Source organism: Cucumis sativus, chromosome 4 (genome assembly GCF_000004075.3).
Source record: "Cucumis sativus cultivar 9930 chromosome 4, Cucumber_9930_V3, whole genome shotgun sequence".
In the NCBI taxonomy this organism is placed as follows: Eukaryota; Viridiplantae; Streptophyta; class Magnoliopsida; order Cucurbitales; family Cucurbitaceae; genus Cucumis; species Cucumis sativus.
In genome coordinates, this window is record NC_026658.2 from 11,712,191 (window position 1) to 11,731,741 (window position 19,551).

The following is a 19,551-nucleotide window of genomic DNA, read 5'->3' on the forward strand; positions in this document are numbered from 1 at the left end:
CCACGTAAAGTTGTGTGTTTGTTTGTCTCCCTTTCAATATGGTATCCGAGCAGGTGGTCCAAGAAGGTCTCGTGTTCAAGCCTCGTATTTTCGTTTCCTCCCCATTATTAAAATCCATTTCCAATTGTTGGGCCTTTCAAATATTTCAAGCCCACAAGTGAGGAGAGTGTTGGTGATATATAATTGAATTTTCTTTCTTTTTTTAAAGAAGGATACGAGTCTCACTATTATTAATATAAAGAAAGAGACAAAGCTCAATGTACATGAGGATTATACAAAGAGCAAAAGGGGAGAGGGAAGATTAACAGGCGCATCCGAGCATCACAAACTAGGTTGACACCCCCTTAGTGCCCTCAAAACATCCAAAAAGCGACAACACAAGATCAAAACAAAAAGCCACAAAAACAAAGACAAACAAAATGATAAAAAGAATCTTTCCAAAGCAAAATCATAATCAAAGGCAGCATGCTGAGAACAAAGAAGAATAAGCCTTGATTGGTTGAGCATAAACTGTTTGAAGCAGAGGGCTGATCCGAAAGTCCTGATCATCAAATGCATGATCCTCTCTCTCTCATTACATGTTTATACCCCAACATTACATGTTTATACCCCAACATTACATGTTTATACCTCTCTCTCTCATCCCTCTTAGTGGGCCCCACCTGCATGATCCTCTCCCATTATTCTCTCATCATTGGTTGCTAAGGAATTTCCCTTTCTACCCTTTCTTTTATAGGTATAGATAATAGGAGGTCTTACAAAGTAATACCTGGCCTGGCTTTCTTTAATCTTTCTGCGAGAACCTTTCCAAAACAACTTATAAATTAATGTTGAAACAACTTATAAGCCACACTGTAATGACCTTCCTTCTCTTGACCGAACTTCAATAATCGACAACTTATATTTATCCACATAATCAGCAAAACTCTTAATCTGCCACTAGCTTCAAACAAAGACCCAGCCAATTCCTTTTGAACTCCATAGTGCCTTTATAATACAACTGGCAATCTCTTCTCTTTTGGTCCCCGGAATCAATGCTCTATCTGGATTAGCTTTCTTCAAGAGATTTTTAATAGCCAATTGTTTCGAATGGCCCATGAATCCTCTAGTGTTCCATGATATAATCTTCATCTTTGCAACCTCTGCCTTATATCAATTCAATTTCACATGCTGCCAAGAAAGGAACCAACTCTTGAGGGGGAAGGATACTTGCTGACCTGCACAAAATTTCTTTTTATGGGGAGGAAAACAATTTAATAAAATCTGGACCGAGAGAGTCACTGTCCTCTTGTTTCTCTGTCTCTAATTGAATTATTTCTTCCTCAACTGGTTCAAATTCTGTACTACTTACACTGGTGACTGATTAAACTTCCATGAATTCATCTTCTAGGCTCTCAACTTTTTTGAGACAAGAAGTATCTTGCACAAAAATTAAAGAATGAACCAGAAAGTTTGGAGGAGGATTGAGAAAATTTTATTACTTAAGGAGGAAGGCAGTACTGACCTTTTGCCAACTGAATTTGGAATTTGTATCTTCACACAACTTTCCTCTAATAAATCAGAATTAGCCAAGCTCATCCAAATGTTGCGAAAAGAAGTTCTCCCTTTGGTATAGGTCTTGAGGTGCTTAGAAAAATTTATGGCATGAAATGGAATAGCTTTCATTGCAGATGATATTTTAGTCTTGGGAGAGGCTGGTAATTTTGGTTGAGAGCTGAAAACAGGAGATGGCCCACAAGTGAAGTTCGTTTATGGAGGAGAGGACTCTGATTCTTCCTCCAATTCGTCAGAATACCAAAAGCCATTGGAATTCTGATTAATAAAATTATTGGGGCCTACCATCTGTGTGTCAGCTTTTAAAATGTCTGCAAATACATTAAGTTTGAAAAAACCTGGTTGGGGAGGGCTAGGTGAGCTGTTTTTTGAGATAATAAAATGTCGGTTGGCTGCCTTTTCTTCTTTTGAGGTATGTTTTTCTCTCTTTTCTATTGAAGTCTTTTCCCCTTTTAAGTACGTGGAGATCCCAGCTATACCCAAATTTGAATTTTTCCTTCTGAAAATTATTTTTTTCGGCGAGGATTCAAGGGCTAAAACTCTTTCCGGTCGAACAAGGTTTTCTTCTTCATCACCCAACTTCCTAAGTCCTTCGAAAGGATTTCTTGAGATGGATGGGGCATTCTGTTTGAGAAAATTTAGGTATCTGGGAGACCATCACTTTGGAGCCCTTCATCTAAAATCACTGAATTTATTCTACATAAATCAATAGGATTGGAAAAATCACTTTGAAATAGATCAGATTGGATTATTACAGGAGCTTAATAAGGGTTCAAAATCCCCAAAATTAAGGGAAAAAATTTCCTCAGTTCTCACTCTTTAATTCTATAGTTGCTGGTAAGAATCCGCAAAGATTTTTTCGAACTTTAATTCTTGCTTTAGAGAACTTGATCAGATTGAGTGTTTCTAAGATTATACTCTCTAGTCCACCAAAAGTAGCTTAAGCTTAAGGCTATAATTGAATTTTCTTTCAACCACCAGCTTAAACTTTTTGGTGAATCGGTGGTTTAATATTTATATTAATATTTTATAAAAAAATGTACACAGCTAATGCCATATAAAATAAATAAAGAAATACTATAAAATCTACATCCATAAAATATGCATGTGAACACATATCAGAAGATGGATATTTGTAAGTTAGAAAGACCGATAACAAAATGTCATAATTAAACAACAGCATTAATATTATGGGTAGTTTCAAGCTTCATTTGTCTATTCTAGGTAGGGATATTGAATAACTTTAAAAAATAATATAAAGATTGAATCCCTAAACTTCATGTGCTTGCTAGTATACAACCTAAAAGTTCAACAGTTAAAGAAACTGATTAATCATTTTTGGCAGGATGTCAGATTCGCCTTTCGAAATCCTACATAGTAGAGCCAGCCAAATAAGCCAAGCAAGATATGCCTCTTAAGGAATATGGAGAAGTTCAATGACTGGGTATGTATATGATAAGCCTTAACCTCAATTTTATTTATCAATGATGGAGGGAAGGAATCAGAAGCTTCTCTAGCTCTCCCTATTATTCTAAGAAACCTGATACAAGCTATGCCAAAACATACCCTCCCCAAACAATCATAATAGCATTTAATATGAAAGCATAAAAGACTCATGGCTCCCTTATACTAGGAACATTCAGACCAACAAATACAGCTTCCCATCCTCCTCACCTGAATCCTTTCTTGTGCCTACGGGTGTACACCTTCACTACCATGGGCCTATCAGTATTTAGAGATCGTAGAGGCTGTATGAGCCAAGGAGTTGGAAGAGTAGGATTAGGGAAGTGTGGAGTTTTCCGCTCTTTGTTTGGCCAAAAGTGTTTGTGGACTCCCGACAAGAAAATTTCAATTTTATGCCTTATTGACTTCGTATGTCCTAGGCCCTAAGAGTTCAAAACTTTCTAGATTTCACAACTTCTTGGACCACTCCTTCTGTCAAACACCCCTTTAAAGAATACTAAGCCAAGGATATAAAACTTCAATACCATCAATAGAAAATCTCATAAAAGAAACATGATTGATGAATATTTTAGAAGACTATAAATTGGTACCGTACTTTCATGAGCTGAGTTTTCTTTGTTTCGTTTGCAATGTTCATCAACATAATTTTAAATGATTTTCCTAATGTGTTCTCTTCAGAATTGAGGTCCTCTGATGCCACATTTACACTTCCAAATTCTTGATAGAAATTTTGTGTACACTGATTGGTTGGATTTTTAGGATAAATACTTGATAAAATCTCATGCTTTGAATTGGCTAAAGAGCATCCTTGAGAGCAGGTATCGTATACATCACTTTTAGCTGTCATACTAGCTGTCATGTTGTTCTCTATTTCTGCAAAAGAAACCGGACCGTTGCTGTCATGCACTGCATCCTGGTTTAAATAAACCGTTCTGAGATAATTAAGCAACATATGGAGAATAATTTAAATTGTACTATCTTGTGGAACAAAACCTGAATTACACATACCCTGAATTTCATTTTCTTCTCCAAGGGGCACTAAAGTTACAAACTCGTCATGTTGAAAATTCAAATTTTGAATGGTATGTTGATCAGTTGCATTTGAAACGTTGCAACCTCGATTGGCAACACTAATTCTTGCAGCATACAGGGCTTCAGGCTTTAGTAGAGAAAGTAACTTTGGAAAGTCAGTCGAACACATTGAAATTCCCTGAATGTGCGAAATCCATGGATTTTATTACACATCCCAAAGGTGAACGACTTTGAGGCATCTTGGTTATAATCAATGTTGGATCGGTATGGCAACCCTAGAGGGGGGTGAATAGGGTTTAAATAAACTTTTTGACAAATAAAAAGTAAAAATCAAACTAATTAGATATTTTTTAATATTTAAATAAAGAACTTTGTAAACTTTGTTAAATAACAAGATTGATAAAAAGATATGAATGGAAATATGCAATCAAACTCAACCAATAAGAATATGTAACTAAAATTAAATTAAAAAATAATTAGAAAAGAGTTAGAGAAGAAGACACCGTAATTTTATAGTGGTTCGGTTAAACTCAACCTACATCCACTTTCCCAAGCACCTCTTGGGATTTTGATTGAAAATCTTCTTTAGACTCTTTCCACGGATTTGAGCCGAACCGATTCTTGCTCCTTTTTCGGGTTCAAGAGCAAACCCGATCCTTTCCACGGGTTAGGATCCAACCGTTACAATATGTTGAAGTTTTTAAATCACACAAAAGAAAACTCTCTAAAAGAGTGAGTATACAATTTGAAGCTCACAAATTTAATCCTCACAATACAATAAGAAGCTCTCAAGAATAAGATGAAAAGAATAAAAATTGGAAGCTTTAAAGAGAATAACAATGTTGGCTTTTTGCTTGAGGATTGTAAAGATTTTAATGATCTTGTGTAAATGTGAAGTATTTAAAAAGAGAGGAAAGATAAATTCAAAATCATTTGGGTCATTAGATATAAGTAAAAGAAAAATGAATGGTTGAGATTTAAACTTAATTAGCCGTTAGACACAATACAAATAATAATATAATAATATGTCTTTTCAAAATACTTTGTTTAAAAAGAAATCAATAAAGCAACTTCACCCTCTTTTAAAAAAACTAGGCGTTAGACACAAGAAAAAATAATAATATTAAAATCATTTTCCTTTTAAATTCATTTTCTTTATAAAAGCCAATAAAACATAACAAAAAGCCACATTTGTTACTCCTTCATTGCTCCAAGTGGCTTTCTCTAATTGGTTCAAATTGAATGCTTGGTCGCCACGTCACCATCTCGAGTATTTTTTCGTTAAGCTTATTTTAGCAATATTTTCTTCATTTGAACTTCGATTTGGGTGATTCAAGAGGCGTTAGAATCATTTTTCCAAGCTCTACGATATGGTCTATTCAAATTAATAAAATTGTCAATAAAAAAATCAGATTTGTTATCATCAAAACATAAATTAATTGAATAATTAAAATAAATTAATTTGAGATTAAGGGCCAAAAAGCCAACAATCTCCCCCTTTTTGATGATGACAAATCATTGAAGAAAAATAACTTGATGATGACACATGATTAGACATGTTAAACTTAGGCACAATGTAGTTTTTAGAACTTGATGGAGTAGATGATTCATCAATATAGCCTAAACCTCTCTTATCACCATAAGATTTTCCTACTTCAATAATTTTGTCCAATCTTTGAGCACCTATTGTCAACTTTTTAATAGTTTCTTTAGCTTTATCAAGTTCTTGTAAAACACTTAGTTCATTTTCTTTAAGCACTTTAATCAAGTTATCTTTTTCACAACTATCATGCTCAAGAAATCTAACTTTATCAAGCAAAGCATCTTTCTCAATACAAACATGCTTATCACTAGAGACATTCAATTCTTCAATTTGCTCAAAATTTTCATTCTCTTTAAAGCAAGCAATTGTATCAAGTAAAGACTTATTTTCACTAATTAAAATATTGTATTTCTTCTTAAGCACAACATACTTAGAACTAAGTTTTTCTAGGTCATTTTGCATGCTTTCAAAATTTTCAAATAATTCATCAATAGAAAGAGGTTCTAGAGTTACCTTATCATCATGTTCATCATCTTTGTCACTATGAGCCATGAGACCAAGATTTGCCATTTCTTCAACTTCACTTTCACTTTCACTACTATCATCCCATGTAGCCTTCATTGCCTTCTTCTTGGATTTCTTAGATGATTTGAGGAGAGGACAATCCGTTCTTATATGACCCGATCTTTTGCATTCATAACAAATCACCTCATCCTTTTTGCTTTTCTCACCTTTTGACTCTTTTTGGGTTGATAGGTGTTTCTTGAAATATTTCTTTCTTTTTATGAATTTTTGTACTTACGTGAGAAATAAGCAATGTCATCTTCATCAAGGCCATCCTCATCTTTGGGATCAACTTCCAAGGAGATAGTCTTTAATGCAATGCTCTTCTTCTTTTTGGACTCATCCTCCAAGTGCTCCTTCATGATGATCTCATGAGTCATGAGTGAGCCAATAAGCTCCTCTAGTGGAAGTTTTGTGAGATCCTTTGCTTCTTGAATCGCCGTTACCTTAGCTTCCCAAGTCTTAGGTAGAGACCTTAGAATTTTTCTAACATTTTCGGAAGTTGTATAAACTTTACCAAGACCCTTCAAAGCATTTATGATGTTAGTAAATCTAGTAAACATATCGGTGATAGTCTCATTAGCATCCATCTTAAACAATTCATAATTATGAACAAACATGCTAATTTTAGACTCTTTAACTTGATTTGTTCCTTCATGAGTAATTTCAAGAGTATTCCAAATTTCTTGAGCGGAAGAACACATGGATATTCTATTAAACTCATCTTTACTCAAGGCACAATACAAACAATTAATAGCCTTAGCATTAAATGAACATTTTTTCATTTCATTTTCATCATACTCTTCTTCTAATTTAGGCGTATCAACATTATCAACATTTTTCATGGGTACATAAGGACCTTTAGCAACAATTAACCACAAATTATAGTCAATAGATTGCAAATAAATTTTCGTTCTAGCTTTCCAATATGCATAGTTTGAACCATCAAAATAAGGAGGTCTAGAAGTAGATTGACCTTCAACAATACCATTTGCCAATAGGTTTGCCATAATGCTCTAACAATAAAGTTTATCAAGAAATTAAAATTTCAAGATGAGCAACCTTGCTCTGATACCAATTGTTGGATCGGTATGGCAACCCTAGAGGGGGTGAATAGGGTTTAAATAAACTTTTTGACAAATAAAAAGTAAAATCAACTAATTAGATATTTTTTAATATTTAAATAAAGAACTTTGTAAACTTTGTTAAATAACAAGATTGATAAAAAGATATGAATGGAAATATGCAATCAAACTCAACCAATAAGAATATGTAACTAAAATTAAATTAAAAAATAATTAGAAAAGAGTTAGAGAAGAAGACACCGTAATTTTATAGTGGTTCGGTTAAACTCAACCTACATCCACTTTCCCAAGCACCTCTTGGGATTTTGATTGAAAATCTTCTTTAGACTCTTTCCACGGATTTGAGTCCGAACCGATTCTTGCTCCTTTTTCGGGTTCAAGAGCAAACCCGATCCTTTCCACGGGTTAGGATCCAACCGTTACAATATGTTGAAGTTTTTAAATCACACAAAAGAAAACTCTCTAAAAGAGTGAGTATACAATTTGAAGCTCACAAATTTAATCCTCACAATACAATAAGAAGCTCTCAAGAATAAGATGAAAAGAATAAAAATTGGAAGCTTTAGAGAGAATAACAATGTTGGCTTTTTGCTTGAGGATTGTAAAGATTTTAATGATCTTGTGTAAATGTGAAGTATTTAAAAAGAGAGGAAAGATAAATTCAAAATCATTTGGGTCATTAGATATAAGTAAAAGAAAAATGAATGGTTGAGATTTAAACTTAATTAGCCGTTAGACACAATACAAATAATAATATAATAATATGTCTTTTCAAAATACTTTGTTTAAAAAGAAATCAATAAAGCAACTTCACCCTCTTTTAAAAAAACTAGGCGTTAGACACAAGAAAAAATAATAATATTAAAATCATTTTCCTTTTAAATTCATTTTCTTTATAAAAGCCAATAAAACATAACAAAAAGCCACATTTGTTACTCCTTCATTGCTCCAAGTGGCTTTCTCTAATTGGTTCAAATTGAATGCTTGGTCGCCACGTCACCATCTCGGGTATTTTTTCGTTAAGCTTACTTTTAGCAATATTTTCTTCATTTGAACTTCGATTTGGGTGATTCAAGAGGCGTTAGAATCATTTTTCCAAGCTCTACGATATGGTCTATTCAAATTAATAAAATTGTCAATAAAAAAAATCAGATTTGTTATCATCAAAACATAAATTAATTGAATAATTAAAATAAATTAATTTTGATATTAAGGGCCAAAAAGCCAACAATCAATTGGTTCTCGAAGTACGCCACCTTCATCCCCACTACAAAACTATGTTCTGTCGAGCTGATAGCACACTTGTTCTTTAAGAACGTCTTGAAGTTATGGGGAGTTCCATCAAGCATTGTGAGTGACAGGGATGGTAGATTCATTGGTACTCTCTGGACCGAACTATTCGCCTTCTTGGGGACACGCCTAAATATATCCTTAAGCTGCCATCCTCAGACGAATGGCCAAACTGAAGGATTCAATTGTATGCTTAAGGAATATCTACGACATTTTGTTGATTCTGGACAAAAGAATTGGGCCTAGTTGATGGATGTGGCTCAATTTTGTTTTAATGCACAAACTAGTCTATCCACAAGAACGAGGCCTTTCGAAATCTTGAGTGGAAGACAACCTATACTGCCTCATATTGTTGATCATCCTTATGCAGGAAAAAATCCTCAAGCTCATAACTTTACGAAAAAGTGGGAGAAGACTACGAACATCGCTCGAGCATACTAAGAGAAAGTCTCGAAGCGTATGATAAGAAGCATCATCCTCTCAAGTTTTGAGCGGAAGACCAACTCTTCATAGAGTTTAAAGCAAAGCAAATTTGATTTAGAGGACATCAACATCAGCATCTCACCAGAAAATACGAAGGGCCTGTTGAAGTTCTGAAGAAAATTGGAAATGCATCCTATAGGGTATCGTTGCCTGCATGGATAAAAAATCATCTAGTAGCTCATGTGAGCAACTTGAAACCTTACCATCAAGATCCAGATGACCAGTAGTGCAACAATGGTGTATGGTCATCTAGTGACCTAAAGCAGAAAGACGATAAAGAAATGGAAGAAATCCTTCCTAAGAGAGTGAGGAAGGGTATACCCATGAAGAGGATACATGAATTCCTACTGAAGTGAAAGAACCTCCATGTGGAAGAAACACGTTAGGAATGTGCTGAAGACCTTGGAGCGTGAAAGAAGAAGATCGAGGAATTCTAGCTTCGCCAGTCGACAGGGATGTCAATTGTTTAAGTGGGGGAGAATGTAACAAGCATGCTTGTCCAGGGCGCTGTTTGCTTATGGTCGCATGCCCAAACACCCCCAATTTACATTGTTTTTATGTTTTGTATTTAGTTTTACTTTTTGCTTTCCTTTTTATGTCATAAACCTTGGGTGTGACTTGGCTTTTTCTTATGCAAGCCTACCAGAACTAAAAAAGTCTAAAATGTATTATAGATGGGACATAGTAGTTGAATCCCTGTCCAAGCCTTGTTGCACTCTTCGCAATCAAAGTTTTTCTTTGCAATTGACAGTCTTCAATGCTTGCTTTAACGATATTTTCATTGAATTTCTTTCTCCTCACGTTTTATAAAACATTTTCTCAAGAACGTGAAGAGAGGCTACATCGTATCATGTGTTTGTCCGTGGTTTTTGGATTTTGATCAGCTAACTTGTTGTCTACGTAAAACAAGTGCAACATAATCGCTCCTCTCGTGTTTGAAAGCTCGCGATTGTGACACAAGAAATGCACTAGCCAAGAATGCACACGAGGAGGGCTACACGAAATGCCAAGCACGCAACCAAGTGAGGTTCACAATGTGCTTGTGTGTAAGGTTAGCACGCGGGCATGCCCAACGCGCGTGAAAAGCCTCTTGTGAGATTCACACACAGTAGCCAGCGCCGCCCCAACCAAGGCCCTGCCGCCCACCCATTCGTGCCAGGCAGTGTCATATTGCGTGTTGAGCTATTTTTGGTAATTTTTTAAGTTTTTTAAGTATACTTTTGATATTTTCTTGGCAAAAGATAATTAATTGTACTATTTTACCATTATTTCAGGACATGAGAAGATCATACAAATTTATAAACCAAGGATTTGAGCTTGTATCTGTGAGTGGAAAATGTTTTATTTAAAGTGATTTCAAGCATGTTCTTAAGTCATGATTTATGACGGATTTATGATAAAATGTTTAAGTTATGTTATGAACAGTCTTTCAAGCGTGTTATTGTTTAAAGGTATTTATTCAAGCATATTGTTTACTCTTCAAAATGCATAATATTCAAAATGTTTTCCCACTTTCTAGGTAGAGATCGTGTCCTCTAAGCCTAACTTGCTGCTACCTGTCTACTGAAGGATTTCATTTTGTTATCGTATGTGTCCTGTTATTTTGTACTAATGATAAATTAGTCTTTTGTGCTATCAGACTTAGGCTTTTGGGAAGGTTTTATAAGGTTTTGTTCTAGATAAATAAGATTACGTTTTGTCTATGTAAAACTTGTCTAAGGTTGTTAAATGAAAAAGGTTTAGCCCAATTGGTTTTAGTAAAATTTATGTGTTATGTTTCCTCTGTTGTTTAGAGTTTAAAGGTTCAGGCTAAGGGTCAGATGGTGTCATCCTTGACATGGGTGCTATCGATTGGCTTCACGCCATATCTCGAGCCACGCAAGTAGGTGCTCGTGGTGGGGTGTGATAGCCTAAGTTGGCTTATTAACAATTAAAATGTAAACATGTCCATAACAAAATAGTCGGGCAAGGCCCATGTGGACCGACTGGTAAAGGTTGAAGAGCAAATGCTCTACCTAATGAAAGTTCCTAACTCAATTCGCTTCTTGGAAACCTGCCTTGAAGAAATTAAACCCCAAATTAAATCCACCAGCTCTAATACCATATTAAACCCCAAATTCACCTAAAAGCTTAAGCTAGTGGTTGAAGGTAAATTTAATTATATATATACCAAAGTATAAGGTTTCATCACAATACCAATTGGCAATGAGAGGAGTAGCTCATCTATTTTATAAGGAGTCTAAGTTTCCTTGGTTTTTCAATTGTGGGACTCCACATATCTCAACATGCCCCTTCAAGATGGTGCCTCTTTGGTTTCACCTATCTTGAACCAAATATCCGTTTAGGCTTAATGAGCTCTAATACCATATTGAAAGCAATGTATACGAAACCAAAGCTTACGTGAAAACGCAAGAATCAAAAGAAAAGCATTGTGTTTGTAGTTTTATTATTTTTATGATATATTACAGAGGTACAATTGGTGGTTTAATATATATCACTAACACTATTGCTGCAATGATCGATCATCTCGATGGATTACCCATTTAAGAGTTGTTGACAAGAGTTGACACTCTAGAATCAAAAGTTGTAAGAACTAGATGTTGTAATTTATGTCCTAAAACTCGTTGTAATCATAATCTATTCAATAAAGTCGTTATTGATACTATAATCTTAAAGCCAATAAACTAAGGACCCGAGGTTATTATTAAGTAAACTTGAACTTTATGTAGAGACATAAAAGTTGTGATCAAGTTTAAGTATAGAGCCTAAATAGTATAGATTGTACGAATAAAGTTAGGCACCTTATTCCAGGACACAATGAATGCAGTTTGCTTTGTATTTAGTATAAACGATGTGATCCTAAATCCTAGAGACATGAAAGTGTGGACATCCTATGTAAAGAGTTTACAAAAGACTAGAACCATGAAATAGTCACTTTTAAGTTATAACACCGTTAACTTTGAAAAACTTACTATTTCATTGATAGATATCAAATATAACTTAATCTTAATACTGAGCTAACTATAAGCTTCTGTTCTCACCAGCATGCTTGTTTAAGGCGTTGTTTATCTATGGCCACATGCCCAAATACCCCCAAATCACCTTTTCTTTATGTCTTGTATTTAGTTTAGTCTATTGCTTTCCTTTTTACGTCATAGACCTAGGGTGTGAGGTGTCACACATTTTCATTTGCAAACCTGTCAAAGCTCAAAAAGTCTAAACTGTACTATAGGAGAGACCCAATAGTTGAATCCCCAACCATATCTTATCGTATTCTTTATAATCAAATTTTTATTTGCAATTGAAAGTCTTCAACGCTTTCTTTAATGATGTTTTTAATGATATTCTCTCTCACATGTTTTAAAACAATTTTTTCATGAACGGGAAGGGAGGTTATATCATATCGTGAGTTTGTTCGTGATTTTCGGATTTTACATGACTGACTTATTGACTGAGCAAAACAAGTGTTCTACAATTGTCCGTTCCATGTTTGAAAGATTGCGATTGTGGCACGTAGAGTGTCACAAGTATGCTTGTCCAAGGCATTATTTGCCTATGGCCGCGTGCTCGAATATCCTCAAACCACTTTATCTTTATGCTTTGTACTTAGTTTAGTCAACTGCTTTCCTTTTGTTGTCACCGACCTAAGGTGCGTCGTTTCGCAATTTTCATATGCAAGGTTGTCAATGCTAAAAAAGTTTAAGATGTATTGTAGGGGAGGCATGGTAGTTGAATCCCCAACTAAGCCCTATTGTGATTTTTGCAAATCTAAGCTTTCTTTGCAATTGACAATATTCAATTTTTTCTTCAAGGATGTTATCGATGTTTTTCTTTATCTCTCACGTTTTATAAAACCAATTTCTCTCAAAAGATGAAGCGAGGCTACATCGTACCACGAATTTGTCCGCAACTTTCAAATTTCACAAGGTTGCCTTGTTCATCAATTTAGAACAAGTGTTGCACAACCGCCTGTCCCGTATTTGAAAAGTTGCATTTTGTGACAAGTGGTATTAAAGCTTTGTTATCTCCTTGGCTAAGCGAGATGCAATTATGTCGACAATGAAACAACTATCAAAGTTGCAATCTGAGCGACTGACTGAGATTGAAGAGGAATTCTTGGATATGAAAGAATTGCCAAACGAAGTAAGATTTCTCCAGACCCAACTTGAGATGTTTAAAGAAAAAGTAAGAGAAATAGACGCATTGAATGCCTAAATAGACAAACTACCCATAAATGAATTGGCGCTGAGGGTTGATTCGTTAGAACATAAAACCACCAAAGTAGGTAGTTTTGAACGTGGAAGTAGCTCTTCAAGTTCTATCGCACAAATGGAAGAGCGTGTCGAAGAGTTTGACTTTTGACAAGCTCCAACATAATCAGTTATATTTCAAGAAAGAGAAAAGTGTTTTTGCTAAATAGCGTATCAATTTTCTGGGTCACATCATCGAATGTAGAAAGATTTGAATGGACGAACATAAGTTGTGAGCTTTTAAGGAGTGGAGAGCCCCCACTTCCGTGAAAGAGTTACGTTTCATCCTTCAATATATTCTAAAATAGGGTTCACCTACTATCCTCTAGACTCAGTACCGAGAGAAAGAAATAGATGGAAAAAGAAATGGGCTTGGTAATTTTTTTTTCTATGTAAATAAGAAAAAGAAATCCAATTTGGTACAAGAGCCCAAATTCAATAGCCAACCCATCAAATGAGGTCAATGGCCCTATTTATAAGGATTTTCCATGCAAAATTGCATGTCCATGGAATACTAAAGCCCAACAACTCAAAGCTCTATTTCTAATATGAAATTTGATGGCTATAACACATATACTTGTCAGTTTCTCTCCATTATCCCAATTCGAACAATTCGACTTATTCCATCACACTGTTTTAAGTTTATTCCATATGAGCTAGCAAGGGAACCTAATGGACCTATATATCATGAACTCCAATGATTCAAGATTAATTGACTAAATTCTTATAGACTGAGTTAATCAACATTCGTTAACTAACGGGTCATTCATGTATGTACTGGAACGATTCAGAATCACCTCGTTTGTACTAACTACAAAGCGGGCGGCATCCACAGTTTCTCTGAAAAAATATGGGTTACTACAACGTCACAACGATGTACAATTTTCCTGATAAGATGGTACTTACGTTCGATATGTTTTCCCCGTTTACGGCTTTTAGGTTCTCTTGAATTTGCAACTGCACCACTGTTGTGACAGTATAAATTGATTGATAGATGCATATTTGGAACGACTTCCAGATCTGTCAAGAATTTTCTTAGCCATAATGCTTCTGTTGTTGCTTCAAAAGTTGCTACGTATTCTACCTCCATTGTGGAATCAATTATACAAGTTTGTTTTATGCTTCTCCAAACTACTACCCTTCTATTTAGAGTGAATACTAATCCTGATATAGACTTTCTAGCATCTTTATCAGTTTGAAAATCATAATGAGTGTATCCAGTAAGGATTAAATCTTTTGTACCATACACGAGAATGTAGTGTTTTGTTCTTCAAAGATATTTTAGAACATTCTTAACGGTTGTCCAGTGATCACGTCCAAGATTGGACTGATACCTACTGACCATCCCTACTAAGTAGCAAATGTCAGATCTAGTACACAACATTGCATATATCAAACTTCCAACAGCGGAAGCATAGGAAATTTTTCTCATATCCTCAATTTCTTGAGGTGTCTTAGGACATTGTTCCTTTGACAAATGAATTCCATAGATGTATAATAGCATACCCTTTTTGGAATTCTACATTTTATATCTAGACAACATTTTGTCTATATAAGATGCTTGAGACATGGCTAGTGTTTTGTTTTTGCAGTTCTGTACAATTTGGATCTTAAGAACGTATTGTGCATTTCCCAGAACTTTCATTTGAAATTGCATAGCTAGCCATTTCTTGATATTAGTATGAAATCCTATGTCCTTTTCCAATAAGTAGAATATCATCTACATACAAGACTAAGAATACTACAATGGAATTGACGACCTTTTTTGTAAACATAAGGTTCGTCAACCTTTTGTATCAAAGCCATAAGATTTGATCATAGTATCAAATCTTATATTCCAGGATCTAGATGTTTGTTTTAATCCATAAATGGATTTTTGAATCTTACAAACCTTTTGTTCTTGATCTTGATCTATAAACCCCTCTAATTGAGTAATATAGATACTCTCTTCAAGATTTTCATTCAAAAAAATTGTCTTGACATCCATCTGCCAAATTTCATAATCATAAAACATGGCGATGCATAAGACTATTCTAATTGACTTTAGCATGGCAACGATAGAGAAAGTTTCTTCATAGTCTATGTTAGAAAGAGACATGCGCAGTGGAAAAATGGAATACAAAATTACCCTAATTGCACCTATTTAACTTGCAACCCTAAATTAAAAGAATTAGGGTTTAGGAAATATTATACCTTTGTATCTATTCGAATATGAACGTCTATACCTCTCACAAAATTCCAAAAGTTTTTGAAACCAAAATGTAACACCTTAAACTTACACTACTACAAAAACAGGCTTTCTTGACGTTTGTAGTTTTAATTACTTGACGTTTTTTGAAAAAAACGTCAAGAAAGCGGTGATTTCAAAGAAAAAACGTCAAGAATTTCTATGAAAAGGCGGAGATATGCCAATCTTCAACTTTCTTGACGTTTTTTAAACGTCAAGTAATATTTATTTATCCTTGACGTTTTAAAAACGTCAAGTAATATCTATTAAATTCTTGAAGTTTTAAAAACGTCAAGTATTTTTATAAATTCGACATTCTTGACATTTTCTAAACATCAAGAGAGCGGTTGTTCTTGACGTTTTAAAAACGTCAAGTTCGATTAAATAAAAAAAAAAAGGAAACACGCGTTAATAATTAGGTGAGAATTAATCCTTTTGCCCTAGAAATTAAAACGCATCTTCTTCTTCTTCACGCCTAAGCATTTTCGAAATCTCCACCTTCACATTGTCGTCGCGCTTGAGTTTTTGAAATCTCCAACTGAAATCACCGTTCTTGAAGTTGGGGAAGCCCTATCCCACACCCATTCTTGACGTGATTCGAAATTGGTCTTCACACTCGTTCGAAATCACCATTCGAAATCGCCACCGAAGATTAATTCCATCTCTTCACACTCAATCTCCGTCTGCCATCCACCGTGCTTCAAGTCGGGCTCCTTCGAAAATGTCATCCATCGTCGCTTCTCTATACGAAAACTCCATCCTTCTTTATTTAGAGATTAGAAATTAATTCTCATTCACGTATGAAGATATCTTGATTTGTGATTTGAACCTTTTGTATTTGTATAGAAGCGACGTATTGCTCATGGTGCTTTGGGTTTTTTGGGTTAGAAATTTGAACCTCACGCATGAAGAGGTTAGAAATTAATTCCTCTTCCCTCTTCACGTATAAAGTTGGGGAAAGTCCATATATCACATGGTGCTTTGGGTTCTCCTTACAAATCCAATGGAGTTGATGATTGATATGAGAAGATACAGATTGATAGAAGGAGATATGGCTTATACGGGACCGTATTTTCCCTACTGTCACACAGTAGGTGAGTAATGTAACTATTTTCCATTAACTTTCTCTACCTTCCTATTTCTCTTGGCTTATACGGTTGTATTATGGTTGAGAAATGGTCGTCCATCTTACTGCTTGATGTTGTTTGAAAACAAAAGACTAACCATTTTAAACCAAAATTTGTCCCGAATATGCACAGATGACCGTGAGGGATACTCTAAACTCTGCACTTGATGAAGAAATGTCTGTTGATCAAAAAAAAAAAAAATTTATGAGAGAAGAGGTGAGGGAGAATGAACACAAACCCATTTATGTTTGTATATTATATGATTTGTCTACACTTATGATTAATTTCAAACATTTTGATGCAGGTCGGAGAATATCAGGAGACTTATAAGGTTAGGTAGGTGGAAGAGATGATCTCTACTTCACATGATATTTGAATTTCTTATTCATTTAATTGTACATTTTAACAATTTTTGGCTTTTTTATTCCCTTCAATTAGATAACCAAAAGGATTTTGGAGAAATATGGTTCTGAGAGGGTTCTTGATACCCCAATCACAGAGGTTGTTTCTTAACCCAGAAACATTGTTTTCCGTCAATTTTATTGAACTACATTGTTATTTCATCATTGCAGAAGCTGGTATTTGTATCCAAAATTTCTCCATTCTATTGGAATTTTTTTATATTTTTGCAATTTATTATTCAATCAATCACTTCCCTCTTTGTTCATGCTAATAAAAATCTAGCTACTTTTGAAATTACAGGAGGTAAAATGCAGAACATTTGTTAACCAAGTCACTTATTTCGGACTAAAAAAAAGGTAACAACCAATTTGTTAACCATGTTTGCACTTTCAATATTGTTTAATTTTTTTGTGTTACACTTTCATATTAACTATAGTTGCAAAAATAGGTAACAAGAAATTTATTTTTTTAGAACTTAAAACAACAATGGTTGGATATCCAGTTGTGATTTATGCATATTTTTTGTATTGGCTTTTTGTTTGATTGTGTTGAAAGAAAGTTATAGTTCAAAGTGTTAGAGGCTTGGCCACCTTAGATTTGCAATTCCATTATGTCTTACTCTTTCGTGCATTATAATTATAAGTGTGTAGAAAAACATGTGGTGTTTGTTTAATTATACAATGTACTTACTTTCCCCTCATGTGTGCATTATAAGTATTTTCTGGCTTACTAATAACTTCATTGAAATTCTAGTTAATTTATTTATGATCTATCGCTAAACAATTACACAAGCTGAAGTGAATGAATAAATGTGCAAACACAAAATCTACTATGATGTTGAGTTGAATAGTGATGGTTGGATTTCTATTATGCTATGTTATATTAATTATCATCAAATTTTTTTCAGGCTGCGAGAACCGGTGACTTAGAGCTTTTTCGTCGCGACTTGGAGCTTTCTCAAACTGTTATTGGGAAGTTTTTGGATAGTTTTTAGATAAGTTAGTTAATTTAGGAAGTTGAGTTGAACTAGGATGTTGAGTTGAACTTATGACAATCTAATGAGATTGTTTATATTATTTTTGCAACTGATATGAAATATTCATATATGTATTGTTTTGGAAATGATTATATATAAATATGGTGAAGCATTTTATTTATATATGATTATTTTTCTAACGCTTTGCACTATACTAAAAAGCCTTGATCTTCTTCCCCCCAATGTTTTCATAAACTTCTTAAGACAGACCCTGACCTTGGTTAGGCTCGGATCTCCTTGGATTATCACCTTCTTCCCCTGATATGTAAATGTTAACATCAGATTCTTCCAATCCACTCCAGTCGTTCCCAAGGAATACAATCACTGCATTCCAAGTATGGCAACTACCCCTCCGAACTTCAAGGGTAAAAACTCATTCACTACCTTCTAGTCTCCCAGCATTAACTCAACATCTTCACAAATTACCTTCCCTTTGACTACAGTGCCCGAGCCCAAAATGACTCCATAATTCGACGTTTCTTTTGTACTCAGTTGCAACTCTTTCACTATTTTTTTCTGAAATGAAATTGCGTGTGACTCCACAATCAATTAGTACTATAGCCACCTTCCCTTGTATCATCTCTTTTACCTTCATTTTCCCTAGGTTGGATAATCCCACCACATAATTAATGGATAATTCCACCACCACCTGACTCTTCTCTACGATCTCAGGGGCATTCAATTCTTTCTGATCAATTCCTCCTTCAATAATTTCATACTCCTCGCCTTCTTCCTTCACAACAATCATTCGCAATTCCCTTTGCTCTTTCATCTTGCATTTGTGGTCATGAGAATATTTCTCATTACAGTGAAAGCACAATCCCTTCTTTCTAGATTGAAATTCAGCATCAAATAAGCGCTTCGTCTGTCCCTCTTTCCGTACTTCCTCTTTTGTTGTTCCTCGTAGAGTAATAGTTCTCATCGGCCAATTCATTCCTCCTTTACTTTCTTCTGTATTCGCAATGGTATTAGCCTTGGTGCTATTGTGGGAGTTTATCACCTTTTCTCCAGAATATCCAGAAAGATTTGCTTCCTGACATCTTCCTTGTTCTCTACCTTTTGCGCGATTAGTATCATTTGTGCTAATCCCTTCGACTCACATAAATCCATCTCCGCCTAGATCCACAGTTTCAATCCTGACATAAATGTCTCTTTTACCACCTTCTCTAATAGGTCCGACAAAGGAGCTACCCACTTATCGAATAAATTTTGATATTCCTCTATCGTTGTCTTTTGTTGAATTTGCAAGAACCTTACATACAACGATTCCTCCCTCACGGATCGAAATCGCACCAATAATCTTTCCTTCATATTCACCCAATCTACAAAGTTCTCTCGTTCTTCTTCAGAACGGTAAAAGTTCAATGCTAGTCCCTCAAAACTAATAGTGGATACAGTCATTTTCTCAAATTCAGTAAGTTTATGAATGTGCAAATACCTCTCTACGCGAAACAGCCAAGAATCGGGATCATCTCCATTGAATATCGACATCTC

The 19,551-nt window shown here is 34.8% G+C and overlaps 1 protein-coding gene across 2 annotated transcripts; it reads left to right on the forward strand.

The window, feature by feature from the left end:
* The first annotated feature begins 15,922 nt into the window (after window positions 1–15,922).
* On the forward strand, window positions 15,923–18,110 carry LOC116403248 (pyruvate dehydrogenase E1 component subunit beta, mitochondrial-like). 2 transcript variants are annotated; one of them, XR_004215914.1, is made up of 6 exons: window positions 15,923–16,586; window positions 16,752–16,835; window positions 16,924–16,955; window positions 17,058–17,120; window positions 17,322–17,377; window positions 17,929–18,110. XR_004215914.1 is itself a non-coding variant. In XM_031883864.1 (6 exons), exons 2-6 carry the CDS (start codon window positions 16,752–16,754, stop codon window positions 17,948–17,950), a joined length of 252 nt encoding a protein of 83 aa, XP_031739724.1. In that variant the 5' UTR covers window positions 15,923–16,586; the 3' UTR covers window positions 17,951–18,110. The 2 variants fall into 2 exon arrangements, 1 of the variants encoding a protein (XP_031739724.1); XM_031883864.1 differs by having other exon boundaries at window positions 16,924–16,950.
* The last annotated feature ends 1,441 nt before the right edge of the window (window positions 18,111–19,551 follow it).